This window comes from Xiphophorus hellerii, chromosome 20 (assembly GCF_003331165.1).
Source record: "Xiphophorus hellerii strain 12219 chromosome 20, Xiphophorus_hellerii-4.1, whole genome shotgun sequence".
Lineage (NCBI taxonomy): Eukaryota > Metazoa > Chordata > Actinopteri > Cyprinodontiformes > Poeciliidae > Xiphophorus > Xiphophorus hellerii.
The window spans coordinates 23,713,577-23,733,708 of NC_045691.1; the positions used below are offsets into that span (position 1 = coordinate 23,713,577).

A 20,132-nucleotide genomic window follows, 5' to 3' on the forward strand; every position below is an offset into this window, starting at 1 on the left:
AGTGGTGTCGCAGGCAGTGCTTAGATGGCAGGGTCAGCTGAACAACTGGATGAAAAGGCGGGGAAAGTGAGCAGGGAGAGAGACGGAGCAACAGACAGGGGACCCCCACATCCCAGCGCTTGTTGCCTGGCTGACACGTCTCGCACACCAAAGTGCTTCTCCAAGCGTTTTCCAGCCCTCAGTCATTAACCTTCTATTAACTCCTCCATCAATTGCCACTCAGTCTCACTCACACTTTCTCTGATTCTTTTCCTCCTCCCCGCCCATTCAGTCGGTCCCTCGCACACAAATAGAGATTTTCACAGCGTGGTTTTTTTCTCGTTTTTTTCCCCCTCAGAGACGGGACTCTGGGGAGAGTTGTTCTGTCTGTCCTGTGCTGTTTGCCAACATTGGTCATGGCCTTGTCCTTTCCTGCTCTTCTTCTGCTGCCCTCAGAGAAGATTATAAATATAACTAGTGGAATGCTCAACAGAATTATCCATGTACCTTTTTTGCTAAAATGTTTTTGTAAAGTTGCATTTATACAAAAGTCACATCTGATTCTATGTTTTTTGGGGGGGTTTTTTCAGGAATGTGCTGGTGAGCCTCTCTTCATGCTTTACTGTGCTATGAAGCAGCAAATGGAAAAAGGGCCAATAGATGCAATCACAGGCGAAGCCCGCTATTCCCTCAGTGAGGATAAACTCATCAGACAACAAATTGACTACAAAACTTTGGTCAGTACTCATGCAGTCTTGTAAACCCATTCTTATGCATGTGATCAATATAAATGTCTTATTTTTGTTTGGGTTTTTTTGCCTGAAACAGAATTTATTCCTCTAAATTAGCCATTCCCACCTCCTAGTCCATACGTAAAGCATTTTATTTTTTCCATGTAGACGCTGCACTGTGTGAACCCAGAGAATGAAAATGCCCCCGAGGTGACCGTGAAGACCCTTAACTGTGACACAGTGACTCAGGTGAAGGAAAAGCTGCTGGACGCTGTGTACAAGGGGACCCCGTACTCCCAGAGACCGAAGGCTTCAGATATGGATCTGGGTGAGGACTTGGCTAGAATAAAATGCTGCAAACACTTCGAGTTATCGCACTTGACAAAGGCGTGTTTCAGCGCGCAGGGGGGAAAAGGGGGTGAAGAAGGAATCTTTTCAAGCGCTCTTTGAAGCTGTAGGGTGCCCTTCAGAAAAGAGAAGAGAATGCACACCTGGAAGAAAAGGAGAATAAAAGAAACATTTCAAGAGTTCTTAAAATTGCTCCTTTTCTTCAACAAAAATATCAAATTTCCTTGCATGCATTGTTGTTCTGAAGTGGTAAATTGGTGCAAACGTGTCCTTGCCTTGTTTGATTCCTTTTATCTGTTTTCTGCTTTCTGACAGAGTGGCGGCAAGGCAGGATGGCACGGATCATCCTTCAGGACGAGGACGTCACCACAAAGATCGATAACGATTGGAAGAGACTAAACACCCTCGCTCACTACCAGGTATCCAGCTGCAGAGATCTTCCATATATACAGTTCTATATGTCTTATTTTATCTGAAATAATTAGTCTAGTTCAAGTGCAATAGAGTGCAAAAGACTTAATCCAGCCCTAATTTTCTTACAGATTTAAACCATGAAATCAAACTTAATTGTAATCTGTTAAAGTTCTTTTTAGCTCATTTGCACTCCAGATTCTGGTCATTTTCAAAGTAGTGCATTTTGTCGTCATGTTAGTCTTAGCTATAAGTTATTCAGATATGAATAGCTCTTCAACTCAAAGAATAAACATGCGTTAAGTTTACTTGTCACTAGGACAAAGGTGAGGTATGAGTATTTAACCATCATTCCTTGAGCTGAAATACCACAGTTATACAATTTACCGAGGGCTTTAAAACTAAAATTGCTTTTATTTTGAACAGAAAAGCAATATTTATTCCTCTTCTTCTGAAATAATGTAACAGATTTATGTTTTCTATAACATTATTTGTTAGTTTGATACTAAAACTTAGGAAAAAGTACCTACTAAATGTATTAATAGTTTACGGCCTTTGTAGTGTTACACAAATATAAGGGACTGGTATTTACTGGTTAATAAGTTGTACTGTCTGCTGAGGTTACTAGCCTCCAATTAGCTGCAGTTTTCCCAACTGTAGTTTTTTACCTCAAAAAGTGTGATGTTCAATCCTGGTATTTTTACCCCAGGAAATGAAAACATGTAGCATTAGATTTTCTTTAACCAGGTGATTAGTGCTGAAGAGCAACAGGTGAAGAAGGGTCATTATTGCATTACGCCATACTTAATGAAGCTGGAGAAAACTCTGACATTGTGACGCTTTTCTGGCATCTCACTAAAAGCATATCAGGCATGTTATTATATATATATTTTTTTGCTATTCTAAATTTGTAAATTTAAAACGTTTGCTATACGGTCATACGAGTAGCCTGGCCATACCATTAATCTACAAGCTGAGTCCCAAGGACCCAATAGCTGCTTGGTTTTTCATGCTCCAGTTGTTCAACCTGCTTTTATGGCCAAAAAAGGGGAAACAAGAATGAAAAAGCAGCAGATGCCAATAAACACCTAAACCGGATCAGAAAGTCAATCGATTAAGGCCACTTTAAATCTGCCGAATTGGAAACAGATTCTAGAAAACATTTGGGGCGGTAAAGTCCTGTTGGTGGCCGTTCTGCTGTGCTGTAAAACTCAACTTGGAAATTGTGTTGCAGGTGACAGATGGCTCTGTGATTGCCCTGGTGCCCAAACAGAACTCAGCCTACAACATCTCCAACTCCTCCACATTCACCAAGTCCCTCAGCAGATATGGTACGAGAGAAGGTGTGTGTGTGTGTGTTATGTGTGTCTGTGTATATATTTGTCTGCGTGCACTACTGTCTGTGGGTTTGTTGTTTGTCACTGTCATTTGTGTGAACAGTGTTAAATGTATGAACTGCACCTCTCCACTGTAGAAAGAATGCTCGATCCATTTGTGGAACGGCAACAAGATATAAAATGATCAAAAGTGTTGGAGAAAGTATGTAAACAGTTTGCAGACAATTACAGAAATGCACCTTATTTCTTAGTTTTTGCTTTTTAGCAGTCTAATACTTGCTGCAGATATCTACTCACACATACCCTGTTACCTTTACTCCGCCTGTCCCTGGTCCACATTCCCGCCTGTCGTCTCAAACCTCTCAATCCTTTCCTGCTTTGTCACACAAGTGACAAGCATTCGGAGGGAAAGTATAATGCTCTGTGTCACAAATATGGGATCATTGTTCGATAAATGGGGAGTGGAGGGAGGTGGAGGATGACAGACATTTTTATTCAGGAATGAAAGACTGACACAGCTGTCACCTTTCAAAAAGCTTTTAACTGAAGTGAGGGACACCCCATGGATGTGCTGGAAAGGTGCAGTGCAGATCTAAAGTTGACTTTTTAATTCAATGGAAAGGCTTGAACTGACTGGACCTGAGTTATTTTACAAATAATAATTGACAAATGTTTTAGTCTCTAGATGTGCAAAGCTGGTGGAACTACTAATGAAAGGACTTGTAGCTGTCATTGCTAGGATAATAAATACAAATGCAAACTAAAAACAAGAAGGTTTCTTTCTACTTTGCAATTATGCACTATTTTGTTTCGGTGTGTGACTTAAAATCCCTATGAAAAACATTATAGTTTTGGTATATTGCAAACATTTATTCTTTCAGTAAATGTACACTAAACAGTGCTGCCCTCTCCACTAGAGGACACTGTTTTCTGCACATATAGATTTACTCCAGTTGAAGTGATTATTTGAAATTCTCTCTCTGTCTTAATGATTCACTAAACACACACAAAAAAAAATCCAAGTGAAATTCCTAATTTCTCTCTATACATCTCACTGACCTTCCTTTAATCATCTCCAGAGAGCATGCTGAGGACTGCCAGCAGTCCGGACAGCTTGCGCTCCCGAACGCCTATGATCACCCCTGATCTCGAGAGCGGCACCAAGCTGTGGCATCTGGTGAAGAACCACGACCACTCGGACCAGAGGGAGGGAGACAGGGGGAGCAAGATGGTCTCAGAGATCTACCTGACCAGACTGCTTGCCACTAAGGTAACAAGAAACCAATCCTCCCCCTTCGACACGGACCGTGTCATGTAGTCCATTTAAACCTGCAGTCTCTGTTGACCTTTGTTTGGCGGTGGTCTCAAAGCTCATTAACATTTTTCATAACCTTTTCCACAAAGACACACATATGTACAGTCTTAATTAGGAGGTTGACCTTTGACTATTGAGTTGTTAGCTTGGTGGTACTGGTCCCTCTGTTGGCGGCCTCTGAGCTTCTAGATCCAGGTCATTACGCACCATATTTCACCGTGTCCTCCAAAACACACAGATGTGAGAGCTGGTCGTTTTTATGCAGCAAGTTTTGTTCAGGTGGTAAACAAAGTGTTAAAAGTTATGTTTTGGGGTAAAAAAAAACCAAAAAAAAACCGTTGATTAACCACTCAGCCCTACTTGAAGGGACAGTGAATACTTTTTTTTGACTCAATAAAAACCCTAATCTCATATACAAAATTAACTTTTTTGGGTCTCAACTGCTTCTAAAAACAGCCTGGGAGCTCAACGAATCCACACAACTGTTTTCTGGCAATAACTTTGTGTTTTCTGTGTCGTATTTACAATGAAAGCAATGAGAAGATCCATGGCCTCATTGTTCCTCTCCTCCTGATGGCTCCAGGAAGAATAGCTGTATTACCACAACCTCAATGAGGAAATGATTGAGGAGGAACAAAATGTGGGCAACATGGAGCTCTGCAGTTTGCTTCTACTTATTACATCCCCCTCAGCCTTGTGTGTTTAGGAGGCAGATTTGTTAATGTGTTGGTACAAAACTGCAACTTGAATTTTCTGTCTGGTTTAAATGAAGTTTTTCAGAAAGTGGCCAGGTTGCTTGAAGGAAAGGCTTGTAGAAAATATAAAACAGTTTCAACTTCAAACAACTTTGTAAGGATTCAGTCTCTCCAGAGTTGTGTTATGTAGTAAAAAAAAAAAAAAAAAAAAAAAAAAAGAAACATGGCAGAGGAGCCTTAGGCTGAACTCCCATTGAGCCCCTTCCTGAGTACAGTAAAGACTCCTGAGCACTCTCCATCATCACAAACTCTCAGGAAGCTGGAGCACTGAAAGCAAAGCACTGTCATTCTTAAAAACCTTTTCCTGGCAGGTTGCGCCTGCAGCTAGATGGTGGAAGCCGATTCAGCTGCAACACAATAGGTCAAACTGGGATACTCGTTTTGGGTTAGACTGACTTCTTAATTATTAATTAAGCATAACCCAACAGATCACTCCCGGAAAGGGAAAGAATGGTATGAAAAAATTGTATTATAGTTGATGTGTGCACATTTACCAGGTTTATCAATATTTAGAAGGTTCCTACAGTCTGTAAAGTCTGGAAACATTCGGAAGTTGATTTGAGCTTTTTAAAGATTTGAATAAGAAGAAGCTTCCTTCTTTATTCAGACTTTATTCCGAATGTTGTCGTTTGTTAGAAGTTGCCTGTCCATTTAGAGTCGAATTACCTTCTGTATCAGTTTTTAATCATAAAATTCTGTCTGGTATTGTCTCACGAATGCTTCCCAACCTTCTCTTGTTCAGGGTACCCTCCAAAAGTTTGTGGATGACTTGTTTGAAACCATCTTCAGCACAGCACACCGGGGCAGCGCCCTGCCGCTCGCCATCAAATACATGTTTGACTTCCTGGACGAGCAGGCGGACAAACACTCCATAACAGACCCTGACGTACGGCACACTTGGAAGAGCAACTGGTGAGGGAAAATGCAGCAGCATTGACTGTCGTCTTCGTCTCTTTGCCCTTTCTCAGTCTTAGTGTGGATGCTCTCTCTGAAATACGCCACCTGGTTCTAACACCACACGTCTTTCTCTCCATTCCTCCACCTCCACCTCGTTTCCCCTCCATCCCTGTAGTCTTCCACTAAGGTTTTGGGTGAATGTGATCAAGAACCCGCAGTTTGTCTTTGACATCCACAAGAACAGCATCACAGACGCTTGCTTGTCTGTGGTGGCTCAGACGTTCATGGACTCATGTTCAACATCAGAGCACAAACTGGGGAAGGACTCTCCTTCCAACAAGCTGCTTTATGCTAAAGACATCCCCAACTACAAGAACTGGGTTGAAAGGTGAGTCAGTTTGATGGAATTTATGGCGAATACTTCACGATTATTTCCAGCACTTCAGGCTGTAAGCTCCTGTTCGGGTTTTCCCAGGTACTACTCGGACATCTCCAGGATGCCCGCCATCAGTGACCAGGACATGAGTGCCTACCTGGCAGAGCAGTCCCGGCTGCATGCCAACCAGTTCAACAGCATGTCAGCTCTACACGAGATCTACTCCTACATTGTCAAGTACAAAGATGAGGTCAGATTAGATGTTTTTCCTATTAAACAGTTCAGAAATTTGATAACCAGCAAATCAGGAAACAATTTTAGACCGACAACCAAGATGACGATATTGGTTGCGATCACCTACTTTTTCTTCACTCTTCTTCATTTTTTTGTTGTTGTCGTTATGTCAACTCTTTCAAATCTTTCTCTTTCAATAAGCTCTCCATTGTTTAATGTCAGGTGTGGACATTAAAAGCAGTAAAAGTACATCCAACCTACTATATGGTTTCTGCAAGATCTTAAAAAGGCCATAAAACATTCTGCAATTGCCCAGATTTATTTTTAGATAAGAATAAATTTCTACATGTATTGCATCATTGCTTCTTTTGTTTTTTTTAATGTGTTACTGGGATTTCTTTGTTGTGCGATTTTTTGCTCTAGCTGAGGAATTTAGCTGTTTTGGGGTGATTTGGAGAAGTTTAGGCAATTAAAATCCAACACAGAGATTTTAATGATTTGCTTGTTGACTCGTTATGAAGCTTGTCATATAATTAATCGATCAAAGTTAAGAAATGTAGGTGTGAAAGCACTCAAGTTAAATTCCAAAAAACACAGTTTAACTTTAAGTTGTCAAGTGAGTTAGGAATTGCAATTTTCATAACTTAAAATTTTTCAAAAGAAAATGGTAACCTTCACAGGAACAGAGGAAGAAAAGTAAACCACCACAGGTAGCAAGGTGGAAATAAAACATTAATTGAGGACAAAACAGTGCCTCACAAAACAGTGTATTAACGTTCTGACCTTAATACAAGGTCAGAACGTTGTATTAAGTCCAAGATTGACCGGTATCTTTCTTGTTGTGAAAACAACACAAAAACTCCTTGTTTTAAATAACTTGGCTTTATAGGGTGTTTAGACTGTTTATGTCACAGAGACGGGAAGGAATCCCACCTTAAGCTGCTGGAACGCTGTTCTGTGTCAAAAGTGAAGTCGATACTGCAATGGTTTAGATTAGTTTATATTAGCTTGTGTTGTGACAGTCTGGCGACCTGTCCAGGGCGAACCCCGCCTCTCACCCCAAATGTTCGCTGAGGATAGGCACCAGCACTCCTCCCGACTATAGTAGGGACAAGGGGGTACAGAAAATGGATGGATGGATTAGCTTGTGTTTAATCAGTGCTGAAACAACATTTTAAAGGCATTTGGTCTTCTTATGACTATGGCTCTAAAGTAGTTGAAGGCTTGCTGGTTCACAGTTTTCTTCTACGATAAAATGAGAAAAATTCAGCGGCTTACTTGAAAACAAGATTTTATTCAACGCCAGCCTTCAAAAGACCACACATGCTGTGAAAACTGAGGCTGATGCACGTTTGACATTGGCTGACTTGCTCTCCTTTCTATTTTCAGATCTTGTCAGCTTTGGAGCGGGACGAGCAGGCGAGGAGACAGAGACTGAGGAGCAAGCTGGAGCAGGTCATCGACACAATGGCCCTGGCCAGCTGAGGACAATCCACCTGCTCCCTCTGCTCACTACTCGTCTCCATCTGTTGCTCTGTCTCCCTTCGCTCTTCTCAGACAACAAACAAACAAACAAACGAACAGAAAGAATCCAAACCCCAGAAACACGAACTGCAAAAGGACCGAAGCAGTATACTCCGGACTCGGGCCGGGGTTCGGCAGAGATGGGCGGGCCTGTGTACGCTTACATGTGTATGTTTGTGTTCGTCTGCAGCCCCGGCACGGCGCAGCGCGGCGCGTGGGCTTGTGTCTGTGTGAGAGACACTTGGACTCCAGACAACTTCACACACTCTATTATACGTGGAGAACAAGTCCTTGACAGCGTTTGATTATCGTGGATGTTGGTGTTTGTGGTTTGCTTGAGTTTTTTTTTTTTTTTTTTTTTTTCCTTTTGGATTTCAGAAGAATTAGTCATTATGACGCCGATGATGATCAGGAAAAACGACAGAAGCTCAGACTCTCTACACATGGTGTCATGAACAGAGCGGACCAATCTGTTGTAGCCAGTGAAGAGTGGCTTGGAAGGTCATGTGACTCAGTCGTCACGCTTTAAATTTTTTTTTTGTATAAATGTAATCAACTGCCCACTCTTTGATCTCTCGCCACTTGTATTACTGCTGAATTTGCACAATTTACAGAAAGGTTACAAAGCAAGACTTATATAGATATTATATATAAATACAGTTTTTAATGAAAGATTAGGGAGAAAACATTTTTGTTGTTCTTTTTCATTTAAACCGACAAATACAATAAAAACAAAACAGTCAAACACGATTTGCTACTTGAAGTACAGAAGAAAAGACTCAAAAGTAGGCAGAAACTGAATGAAAAAAAAAAAGCAAAAATAAAAAAATTTGTACTGTGCCATGTTTTCTTTGAATGTTGTTTAGTGCAGAGACATTTTGTTAGATGGAATGTGATACAGTCTGACTTATAAATATGAAAATTGCCTAGTGACTGAAAAGAGCTGATCGAGATCATCGTTTGAACGTGGAAGTAAACATAGCGACAGACAAAAGCTTCATTAAGATGCTGTTTGGATTCAGGCGGTGCAATTTGTTGGTTTTCAAAAGCCAAATATCACACAGTAGCTAGTTAATCGTTAGCTTCCAGCTCCTCAGCAGCTTTTGTCTAAGCTGATTGATCTGTCATTTACTGACTGAGCAATGAAGCGGCTACGTTGCACTACCTAAAATATTTTACCGTAGTTTTCCCCGATGCTTCGCAAACGTCACACGGCTGCATCCCAGTCATTTAAAGCATTTTTGAGTAATGATAATCAGTAACTTAAGCTCATATTTTATACAGATTTATTGTACACAAAGAAATGTTTTTCAATTTATTTCTGTTACCTTTGATGACTGTGGTTTACAGCTTATGAAAACCTCAAATTCTACAAAACAAATATGTCCATGTGAGTCAGAATTTGGCTGGAATTACTACATCAGTACATCGGAGCATGGAGCAACACTCCTATCCTTTAGGTGCTTTTGTCATAATCTGTGATTCAGGACTGGAATGTACTATTGTAGCCCAAGTCCTAGAAGTGTGTGTGTGAAAGCTCTTGAAGAATTTGAAGTCCAAACCCAAAACTCTCTTTCCTTCGCCATCCTTTGTCCACCTTTTTCTGTCATTTTCTTTCTTCCTTCCACTCAGTTTTCCCTCAGTATGTTTGAACGCAGCACTCTGATCGTGCCGTTCCTTTAACAATGACCTTGTGTGGCGTCCTTTCCCCATGCAGTGTGTAAATGTCAGCATCTCAACAGTCTTCCCCATGACTAATGAGTCTACAAAATTACATTTCTGTTTTAAAAACTATATTTGATTATATGTAATATTATTTTCTAACAACCTGAATGGCTGGTTTTCATTCTCTGTAACCTCCTATTGTCAAAATGAACAGAAACAAACTGTTGGAATCCATCACTCTGCACATGGTGAATCTTTGCGAGTTTCACTTTTTGTCTTGAAATATTGAAGCAAATGAAGTTTTCAAGTCTTCTTATTTACTGAGATGCAGCAGCAATCAAGACTCCACCGCTTGTTACTTTCTGTTTACCCTTACTGAGAGAGTTATTCGTTTTCCCAAACTCTTGGTGCTTACAGACTACTACTATGAGTTCAGGTAGCATTTAGCTTTGCCCCTTAAAAAGTAAAACTAAGTCAGAAAAGCTGTTTTCATCCTCCAGCCATTATTCCCCAGCATTCCTCTGTGTTAATACCCCCCAAAAACGGGGCATGGAAAAGATCAACTGAGCATTTCTCTCCACCTCTAAACTTCTGAATTTGAGATATGGGTTTTAGCTTTTTATCCACACTGAGGTTGTAGAAGCAGCTCTGTTCATTAGCCACATCAGGCTGGGTAATCCTCTCCTCAGCCTGCAGCTCTTGTTTTAAAACTAGCCTATTGCCACGTGTGGCTTAAGCTTTTTTATATTGCTTCTCTCTTAAGAGGATTTCTGTTTCCCTTTCTTTTTTTTTTTTTTTAGGCCTTGACGTCATAGTTTCTGACCTTGTGGTGAGAATTTTACTTTTTTTTTTCTGCTTGCCGAGAAACCAAACTGTGGTCTGTATAATGTTTTTGTTAATGTTTTCATTTGTAAATTGTATACTTTTTCATAATGAACAAAAGCGGTTCACCATTTTTTTTCTTATTTTGTTTTTTTTGGTTTTGGTTCTGTTTCGACATGTAAATTGTACATTTTTACGGTACATGGAAGAGAAAAAAAAAATTTTCTTCAGCTCACCGGAAGTTGAAGTACTTGACTGAACTCCAGGTTTTGTTTTCCCTGATCTGAAGGATCGGAGTGAAACGGTTCCTCGGGTCAGATGAGCCTCTGTGTCGTCGTGATGGAAATGTGACTTGCTGCTTTAACTCTTGTACCTTTGTTTTTCTATCCAACATTAGGGCTGTCATCATGAATGCTGTCGCTGTTCAACCCAACCACTTTGTTTACCATACATGTCTGAGAACTGACATGCGTCACAACCTGTTTTTAACTGGAAACTTGTTTGAATTTGACTGTTTACCCTGTAGACTGTAAGCAAACAAGCCTACCCATGCAATAATGGAAAATTGTCTGTTTTAGATCCAAACGTTGGCTTTTATGTCACTCCTGTTAGATGGAATAAGGGACAAAACACTCCACAATAATCTGATTTGTTAAATATAGCTTTCTTTGTGCTGTCAGCAGTTGGTGCTTTGTATATGAACAATATGGCTGAATGCCCAGGACGCCTTTACTCTAGGGGGCGGCACAAGCTATCCCCATCCCATGAAATGCCCCCAATAAGTTTTCTTTAGCCTTTTTCCACGTTCAGTCTGTAGGAAGTGTGTGAAAAAATGTTTGTGGACAGTGTAAACACTGTACTGAAATATAGTGCCACCTTGTGGCATGTTAGCTAGGTTAAACTTGATTATTAATTTTTTAAATAAGCAACTTCCTGTACACTTTGAATTCGAGTCTTTTAAGGATTCTGGAGTGCATTTGGTCATATCTAGTTCAAAATCTAAAATCACAAAGTCTAGGGTTACTGTGGTTAATTTACCCATGAACATTCACTGTCTCTTTCCTCTGACGTTTTGCTGCATTCTAACATTTTTGGTGCTCTTATTGTATAAATAACATGGCATGAAAATAGATTGCTGAAGCTCAGATGTGCAGCAAAGGGCCCTCTGTTGACTGATGTGTCTAAGTGCAGAGGACAGAATCAGCACACTGCTCAGTATCCAGCTGGCGATCCGTCGGACTCGTTAAAAATAGTTCAACCTTCTCAGCTTTCTTTATTTTTGATTCTGTTCGTGTCATCCTGGCTGAATACGGAGGTCAGATTCATTTATCACTTTTTCATGGTTACTTGCTTTTTTAAATTGACCTGCTTTGCAAGTCTAAACCATTTTGCTGGCTCCTCCATCTCTCATCTTGCGTTGGTTAATATGGCCGATGATTTGCATTTACTGTAACTGAGGTGGTGGAATGTCTAAAAGTGTGTCATCTGAAGCACCGCCGTCAGCAACCAAGTTGCAGCTCTTCACAAGAAACTCGTTTTTTTGTTTTTTGCTGGATTTCATGCCTCAAAACTTAGAAATATGTCAGATTTTACAGTTCCACTTTCAGGTTGGGTGGACTCAGCACACAGTGGTGTATAATTCCTTACTTTTTTGGTCGTTTTTGGCCCTTTTTTTAAAAAAAAAAAATTGCTGAATCAAAGTAAGACCTGGTTTCCAGTTGGTTTTCCTGCTTTCCTTTCCATCTGGAAAATACTTTTTTTCCCCCCTTAGTTTTGTCCCAGAGTGGTTGTTCCTTAGGATCCATGGAAACACAAAGCAAATGAATTTCAGATAGTCGGCAAGAGAATTTTAATACTTCAATTACTGATGCTTTTTTAGAGTTTCAGACTTGAAGCGACTGTCACGAGTTTGCAGGTTAACACTCATTGTGTAAATATTATGTTATTTCCTATTTTGCAGATTTACTACTTGTAAATAAACACGCATCAAGAAGAGATTAAACATTTTTTGCTAAAAAAAAAAAAAAAAGTGGCTTGAAGTTTTTATTTTGAGGTAAGCTTACACAGTTTCCGTAGAAAGTTGTAATTATTGTTTTAGGTGTGAAGAAACCCAAATGCATTCCAGCGACTCCTCTGTTCAACCAAACAACCACCTGGCATAATTAGACACATGTCCACGGGAACAAGACTAGGTGGAGTTTGTTGAACTCTGCATGGACTTTTGTGGTTTGGTCACAGTCCTCCATGAAATTAAATATGAACATGTGGAAAGAGCTTCAATCTTGTAAGTATGACAGAGGAGCTGTGATGCTATTGGCTTGGGAAGCTTGTTAGAGTGCATAGCAACATGAAGACTACAGCAATAAACTCACTGATATCTGTCAGTCTGCATCGGGTTACAAAACCTCTCACAACTTTGGGCAGCCAATGAGTCTGCTGCAAACCAATAGTCTTCATTGTCACCATATCGCAATCCAATGGACCTCCTTTGGATTCTGGTGGAAAACTCTGAAAAGTGTGGTCTACATTTATTTTCTGCCCATGTTACTTAGTCTTTTGGCGCCTGCCTCTAGTTTGGCACATCTAGAAACTAGGCTCTTTGCTCGTCATTCTTCGCAAAACAGGTCAGGCGAAATCTTGATTGGATGGAAAAAGTCTGTGAACATACATTCTCATGTCACAAATTCTCAATTGGATTTTTTTTTATATTACGCTGATTTTAAAAAAAAAAAACATTCTAAGTGCTGCACGTCTTGCCTCTTTATGGAATGTGTCATTCTCCATCATCTGTTTAATGTTGAATATTTCCAATCAAGAGGAACCCTCTTGTCAGGCAGCAGCGAAGACAGCGGTCTCGTTTCACAACCCGATCGGGCGTCATTAATCATTTTCACAGAAATGTACTCGGCTGGCTGCTGGGGGGTTTGTTCTCCAGCCGAGGTAATACTAACACGTTTAGCTCGTAGCCATACATCACGCTTGCACTGCCCTCAGCTTACGTGAGCACTTGCATGGAAGAGCAGCTCTGTGTGAGGAACACAGCAGAGTGTCAGTCGACTCAGATGGGCCAGGCTGCTGACTTTTATAGCACGTATTGTTGCTGAACAAGAGGAAGAGATGGAGCAGAGAGACGGAGGGAAGAAAGACCAAGAAGAAATGGCTGGAGTACACTACTTTTAATTCCTCCTCTCCCTCCGTATCCTGCCTTAAAACGTCAGCACTCATCTCAATGGACTCCAGGAGGCTGGATAGACAGAAAATGTTATCGTTCACACCATGTGTAACCAGCCTGGCTAATTCAATTAAAATTCCATCCAAGGAAGAACGCTGAAATTGCGTAATGGTCGTGGGAGCGCTGATTCTCGTAATGATCCTGTCAAGAGGCAAATGATCTCACGGCTCAAACATTATGATGAATTCCTTGCAAAGAGCACACGACGCTCGTTCCTCTGCCCTCCCACCCCTCTACCTTTTCTTTGCATGTTAATTTCCGTCGCCATAGTTAAAAAAAAGCAACCATCTAAATTTGTCCCCTTTCTTCTCTTTCCTTTTTTAATCTCGTTTAGTCACAATTGGAGAGCTCTCTGTTTTATCGCAGCGAGTGAAATTGAAATTCTATTTCAGCCCGTTTGGTGTATGTCAAAGTGTTTCACATCAAGTGCGTGGCGTATCCGAAACCCCGTGACTGGCAACGGTATCCATAGGGCCACTAAATCCGGTGTGTGGTTCAGTCGCTCCTAGCAAGAGAAAGGTGACAGGCGTGACTCGTTGAGGGAAGCTACAAGTTGGATTACTGTCACCTTTTTAACTTGTGCTGCTAAAAAAAAAACAACCCTGTTTGGAAAACAAGCAGTGGGTGTTAAGTACCGGTGTTTGCCAACGTTCAGCCTACTACTGACATAAACACCCATATTGGAGCGCTGCTGCAATTTAGAAACCTCAGCTGAAGAAGAATACAATGATGTTGGTTCAATTCATGGCCAATTTATTCTCTGCGTAGTAAATCCAGGCATGGTTAAAGTGAGAAAAATAACATGAAGCAGTTCTCTGCACAGCTTTTCTTCGCCTTAAAGGGACAATTCAGGAGTTTTGAGTTGATGCTTTGCTAAAAGGTTGGAAGCTCTTAATTCCTTAGATGCAGAAGAAAACTCTACAAACATTTATCTTGCTTGACTGTCCAGCTGAACGCCATAATAGTTTATGCATCTGCTATTTTACTTATCTTAATGTCTGCATTATGCTGTAATTTACTGGGAAGTTGTTTATTTACATAAAAAGTGAAAAAGTTTTTCCAGTCAGACTGACGAGGTATTGTAAAAATCAATAAAATGTTATTAATTTGCGCAGTTAGCAAATACTAATTTAATTTTAAATGAGACAGTTATGCTGACCAGAAATGCTTTAAAATAAATTTGATGGTTTAAGCATTCATGAAATATCATTTGCAGATTCTGTGGCTGCAGATCAGCTCAGATCTTCTTTCCACCCTCCCATGTGCAAAAACTGGCAAGTTATGTGTGTGCTGATATGCTGTGTTTGATTTTCACCAGATATATTTCTGTGTATTTGGCCTCCTCTGTCCAAAGAAAACATTGTTCCAGAAGATTTGTGGTTCTGGTTCTGCTTTGCGTACTCGGGTCAGAAACTTGGACCTGGAAACTCTTCCAAACAAGCTGTTGAATCTTTTATGTCATTTGATTATCACAGACTGTGTGAGCTGAAATGCTAACCGAACCCTTTGCTTTTATAGAGGTGGTCACTCATTTTATTAATTAGCTAAACAATTACATTCGACTGACTATACCTAAACTCTTAGTTTTTCACAAACAGCCTCTCTATTATGGCTCGGTATTAATATTTCTGCTGTAATTTAGCACACTCTGTCAGATTTAAATAAATTTAACACCAGATTGTGCAAAACCTTGGAATTGAAAAAGGTTGTGCTTTCTGTTCCCCATAACTTTATCTGCAACAGACATTTGGTTCAGGGGTCAAATCTCTACTAACTGTTCATACTTGTCATGAAAGCTTTCTAAATATCAACTCAGGAAGATTGTAAAAGGATGCGTTCACTTCATATCAGTCTCAGGGAATTGAGCTTCACTATTTCAGATGGGATGTTTCTCTGCTCTGACTGGCTTGTTAATTTCTCCACAGGTAGAAGCCATTATGCACTCCAGCTCTCTGTCAGAGCCAGTGAAAATCCATTCCCTGCTCCACTGACCTAAAGCGTCCTGATGTCTGATTAACACACATGGGATAACAATCTATATAGAGCTTTCCAGACCTCTTAAAGACCCCATCTATAGTCTCCTCTGGTTCTAATCTTCTGAACACAGACTCTGGATTGATGGGGGTTTGTGATTTAATGGTTTTTCTTAAATCGCTCGACACATATTCCCTCCAATTTCTTTGGAATCAAAAAGCTGAAAACTTTTAACTGTCACCTCCTCCACCTTTGATCGAGCCTCTCTGTCTTCCAGGTGTGCACTCGCTTCAAGAATACTCCTGAGAACCCCCGCCGCCACCCCTGCTGTGAATGGTAAGAGGTCTGTCTTGATTTTGCTCCCCCTCCCAGGTTGGGGGTCACACACTCCAGGGATTCAGAGGAGCATGTCCGATTAGCGCAACCAAGCCTTATGCCCTCGCTCAGAAGTGAGGCAGCCTGCATGAACGCGAAATGCCTCCGCATGCAGATGTTTTATCCTTCGGCCTACATGAATGGCTCACATGCAGTCATGCGATCGCTGAGATAAACTGCACACATCCCACACAGGAGGCCGTCGGTCAACTCAATCACCACTCAACAAGCTGAGTGTGTGCAGTAAATTGATAAAAATGGTTTTTAATGGCTGCAGTCCATTGTCTTTCTCACACACGTGCTGACATACAAATATACACCCCGTCCAGCCTGCTGTTTTGATCTTCAAATATGCATTTCTGGCTGCAGGATTGTTTTTTTTTGTTTTGTTTTTTTCCTCTTTCCTTTCACTTGCAGCTTCAGTGAAACATGAAAGGCATTGCGTTTCCTCAGAGAGAAGACTGACATTCTTTCGGCCTATTGTGGTGTGAAGCTTAGACTGGGAGCGACAGAAAAGACAAATAGTTGTGCATACATTTTTCACTAGTCTATTTGAATAATTCTTTAAAGGTGAATTCCTTAGACAGAGAATAATTATCTGTCTTGCTTCCCTTACTAAGCAATTAGCCACAATATATGGCAGTAACATATAAAAGATCCAGCAGGTTTCATAAAGGTTTTCTACAAGCTTTTTTTTTTTTTCTCCACTACATTACAAATGAAAATGAACGGGAACAGATTAAAGAATCGCATATCTAAAAGTTTGAGTTTGGACAAAGATAACTAATTTATTAATTTCATTTTGTGCCTCAAGGTGAAAATTGGCATTCTCGGTGTAAATGGAAAACAATGCAGCGAAATTTAAGTATCCACTTTTCTAGTGACATGGCATAATTTTCTCTGTTAGCATCCTCAAAACCCCAACTTTGTTTGATTACTTAATTATTTGTTACACTCCTGGTGTTGAAACAGATCCTCTTTACTTTAAGCATTATTTCTGGTTTTAGCTCAAAAATGTGCCATAAGTCAGGCAAACATAATCCTTCCAGTTAACCTTGAAAATAAAAACAGTAAGTAAAAAAAAGGGACAGAAAACTGAGTTGGTATGAAGCTGCATTAGTGGGAAAAGAATTGCTGTCATTTTCTCCTTTTTCTCCTTAAATTTGTTTACAATCACTTTATTCAGTCTTACTGTAATGAGCTGCTATAGACAATAATCATTCCGATCCAGTTCCAGTCATTTGCAGCCATAAAGGACAGAGTTTAGGAGCAGGTTGTCGGCACCAGGTGCCCTCAGGTTGTTTGTTTACATGATCATCTCCTGTTAATTCCTTTTGATGGCTGTTTCCCCTCGAAGAACAAAATGATCACTGGAAACTGCTTTTTGTATTTACGCAATTCACTGCTCTCTGTACGCTTGATTCCTTACAGCTTTGACTCTTTTTGTCACTGACTGTAGGACTGTGTAGGAACTTTTTGGATTTTTGAGAACAGAAGATCTGGCCTCAGTCTTCTAAACGTGCGTTGTAGCAATGCAAACTTAGTTCAGCACTTTTTAAAAAATATATTGCCTTGACATTAGATACTTACAGATTTTTGCGAGTATATATTTTTCTTAGTGTGTATTCACACCTGACACATTTTGTCCACTTAAAATGGACCAGAGTTTGTTTTCCCCCTTAGTCATTTTGTCCACTCATGTGGACCAAACGAATGGACTGAGACCCACTTTTTGAGGTGGCCTTGGTCTGCTCTCAAACGAACTTTGGGTCTCTTCTGATGTGAATACTGAGCGGCCTCAATCCAAACCAACTACAGGAAATGTACGTCTTTCTAAACTTCATGAGCCACAGTTGCTGGGCGGTATGCTAAAAACGAGCCCTGTTGCTAAGTGCTACTGTTTCATCAAACTGAAGTGCTGAGAGAAGAGCATCAGTTTTTTTAACCCTTCTCTTCTTCTGACTAATCTCAAATAGTAAACAGAAGGTAATGAGTCACGTTCTCATCCGCCTTTTTGACCAGACAGGAAGAACAAGTTTGACAACTCACAATTTGCGGCTTAGTTACCGTATTTTTATAAGTGAAGTGCAGTTCTGTTGTGACCTGACTAAACTCTGATCTAGAGGTGCCTCATAAGGAAGAGTTACACCTGGGCATTGTTGATCTCAAAGCCAAAACAAACAAACAAAAAAAAACTACTTAAAGAAAAACATAATGAGACAAAAATTGTGTGGGAATGGAGAGCAAATGAAGATAACAAAACCTGTCACATGCCAAAATACAGATGGCACACAGAAATGCAAGTCAGAGAATCAAAGTGAAAACTACAGAAACAGCTGGCCAAAGAAGCCAATGACATTTCTTCACCTGGATATGTACAGGAAAGAAGATCATTCAACCTTTAGGATGCTTGAAACTCTGAGGATTTAGTGGCTTTGTACTAATATGATCACAACACAGTTGCATAAAGTTACCCAACTTTTAAGAAAAGAATATGGCATGTTCAAAATATGGCAGAACACGTGTGGCAAGGATAAGGAAATTGAACAGATATCCAGAATTGCAAAGGATTGTGGGATCTTTGTATAAGAATTAGACCTACAAACATTCCTGGAGGACTGCAAATAATTCAGGTTAAGAACAGGATATGGAGAAAAGTCTGAGACATGAGGAGATCAAATACAGAAAAAAAAGTATCCTTTCCTCTTTAATGGGGAGACAAATGTGATGCTGGCTTTTCATTGGTATCAAGATTGATAACTTGTTCACTCAAAGATTAAGCTTCTTGGAGATTATTTCCAAGTTTGTGCTATACTCTGTATTTCTGAATTGTTCAGCTTTCATTGTCAACAGCAAAGGAAGATATGTCATGTATAAAGTTGTTTTATAGTGTAGGCCTATATGTCAATAAGCTAATTTTCCTCCAACTTCCTGTTAGTCACTACTAACAGAGTCAGTTTATCAGATAAAGTCGCAATGAAATACATTGAAGCATGAGGTCAACAAAGCGTGACAGTTTGTGGTATGAATACATCACACAAGTATCTCTAGTGCTGATAAGTTGCATTAGAGGTTGATACGTGAATCCTAAATCCCTCCTACTTTTTCCTTAGTTTTGCCCTTTGACCCCACACATTCAGCTTGTCAGTTTGTCTCAAACATGAGATAAACAATAAAAGGCACTAAGTTGCTGTTTTTAAGCTCTCCTTTTGCTCCCCTTCTCTTTGCACACTTTGATGTCGGAGGGACGCAGGGTGTTTTAACAGCCGATTTCTCATGAATTAACGAATCGCTCCCCTTGGAACATTTCGAACACCGCCGCTTCTGATCTAGTGCATTGTGGGATTGAGATAAGAAGCTGACATTCCCTGGCAGGGAAACTAACAACGGGGGCCTTAATTAGCTCAATTTATTAACCAGGAAGCTGAGGGCTTGGAGGGCTGGGGGTCGAATTTAAACCACTGGTGCACAGTCCATCATGAGGCCACTGAGCGAAGACGAAAGAATCGAACAATGTTTCTGAGTACTGATGTGCTCCACGGCGTTCCCTTACCTCCTGACTAAAGCAGATAAGATTTCTTATTGACCTTTTAGTTTAATAACTATAGATGCCATATGGGATGGTGTGAGACAACGCTCAAACCACGGCATGTGAACTTGAGTAATGACCTGAGTCTCCTGTGTGAGCCGTAACCTGTAAACATTTGACAAGTTCGGTCAACAGTCCTGGCTTTAAATATAATGAATCCAGGCAGTCTGTCCAGAAATACCTGAGAACGGAGAGACACTGAGCTTAGTTATTAAGTCTTGAGTGAGGAGAGTTAGCTCCCCCTCAATTATTCATGATCATGGTTGTTGTTATTACTGTTTAACAAAAAAATACAAAAAACCAGTGCACTTCATCTCCAGTGGCACTGTTGATAAATATGTGCTGTGAATTGTCTTACACTGGAAAAATGACTACATATTGCCATCTTAAAGGGCAACCGTATGGTCGTGATGGCTGAATGAATTGATGAGTTTGCAAAGTCTTGCCCCTTTTATGAAATATTTCAAGAAAGGATTAAGGTGTCGCCTATATGTGTTGTGAAAGAAGTACAGCAAGGAGGCCAAAAATCAGCCAAACTGAAGTAGTCAGACCTGAATTGACTGACTAA

The 20,132-nt window shown here is 40.3% G+C and overlaps 1 protein-coding gene across 4 annotated transcripts in view; it reads left to right on the forward strand.

Annotated features, from left to right (window-relative positions):
• The window catches only part of plxna1b (plexin A1b), a 218,729-nt gene extending 206,648 nt beyond the window's left edge, over positions 1–12,081 (forward strand). For 2 of the 4 annotated variants that reach the window (XM_032548434.1, XM_032548435.1), the window contains exons 24-32: positions 570–716; positions 879–1,038; positions 1,374–1,477; positions 2,704–2,812; positions 3,886–4,076; positions 5,619–5,788; positions 5,949–6,161; positions 6,249–6,399; positions 7,773–12,081. In XM_032548434.1, the coding sequence (XP_032404325.1) occupies positions 570–716; positions 879–1,038; positions 1,374–1,477; positions 2,704–2,812; positions 3,886–4,076; positions 5,619–5,788; positions 5,949–6,161; positions 6,249–6,399; positions 7,773–7,868 (1,341 nt within the window). In that variant the 3' untranslated portion in view covers positions 7,869–12,081. The remainder of the gene's footprint in view (positions 1–569; positions 717–878; positions 1,039–1,373; positions 1,478–2,703; positions 2,813–3,885; positions 4,077–5,618; positions 5,789–5,948; positions 6,162–6,248; positions 6,400–7,772) is intronic. The other 2 variants (XM_032548436.1, XM_032548437.1) reach the window with 1 other exon arrangement.
• Positions 12,082–20,132: the final 8,051 nt, after the last annotated feature.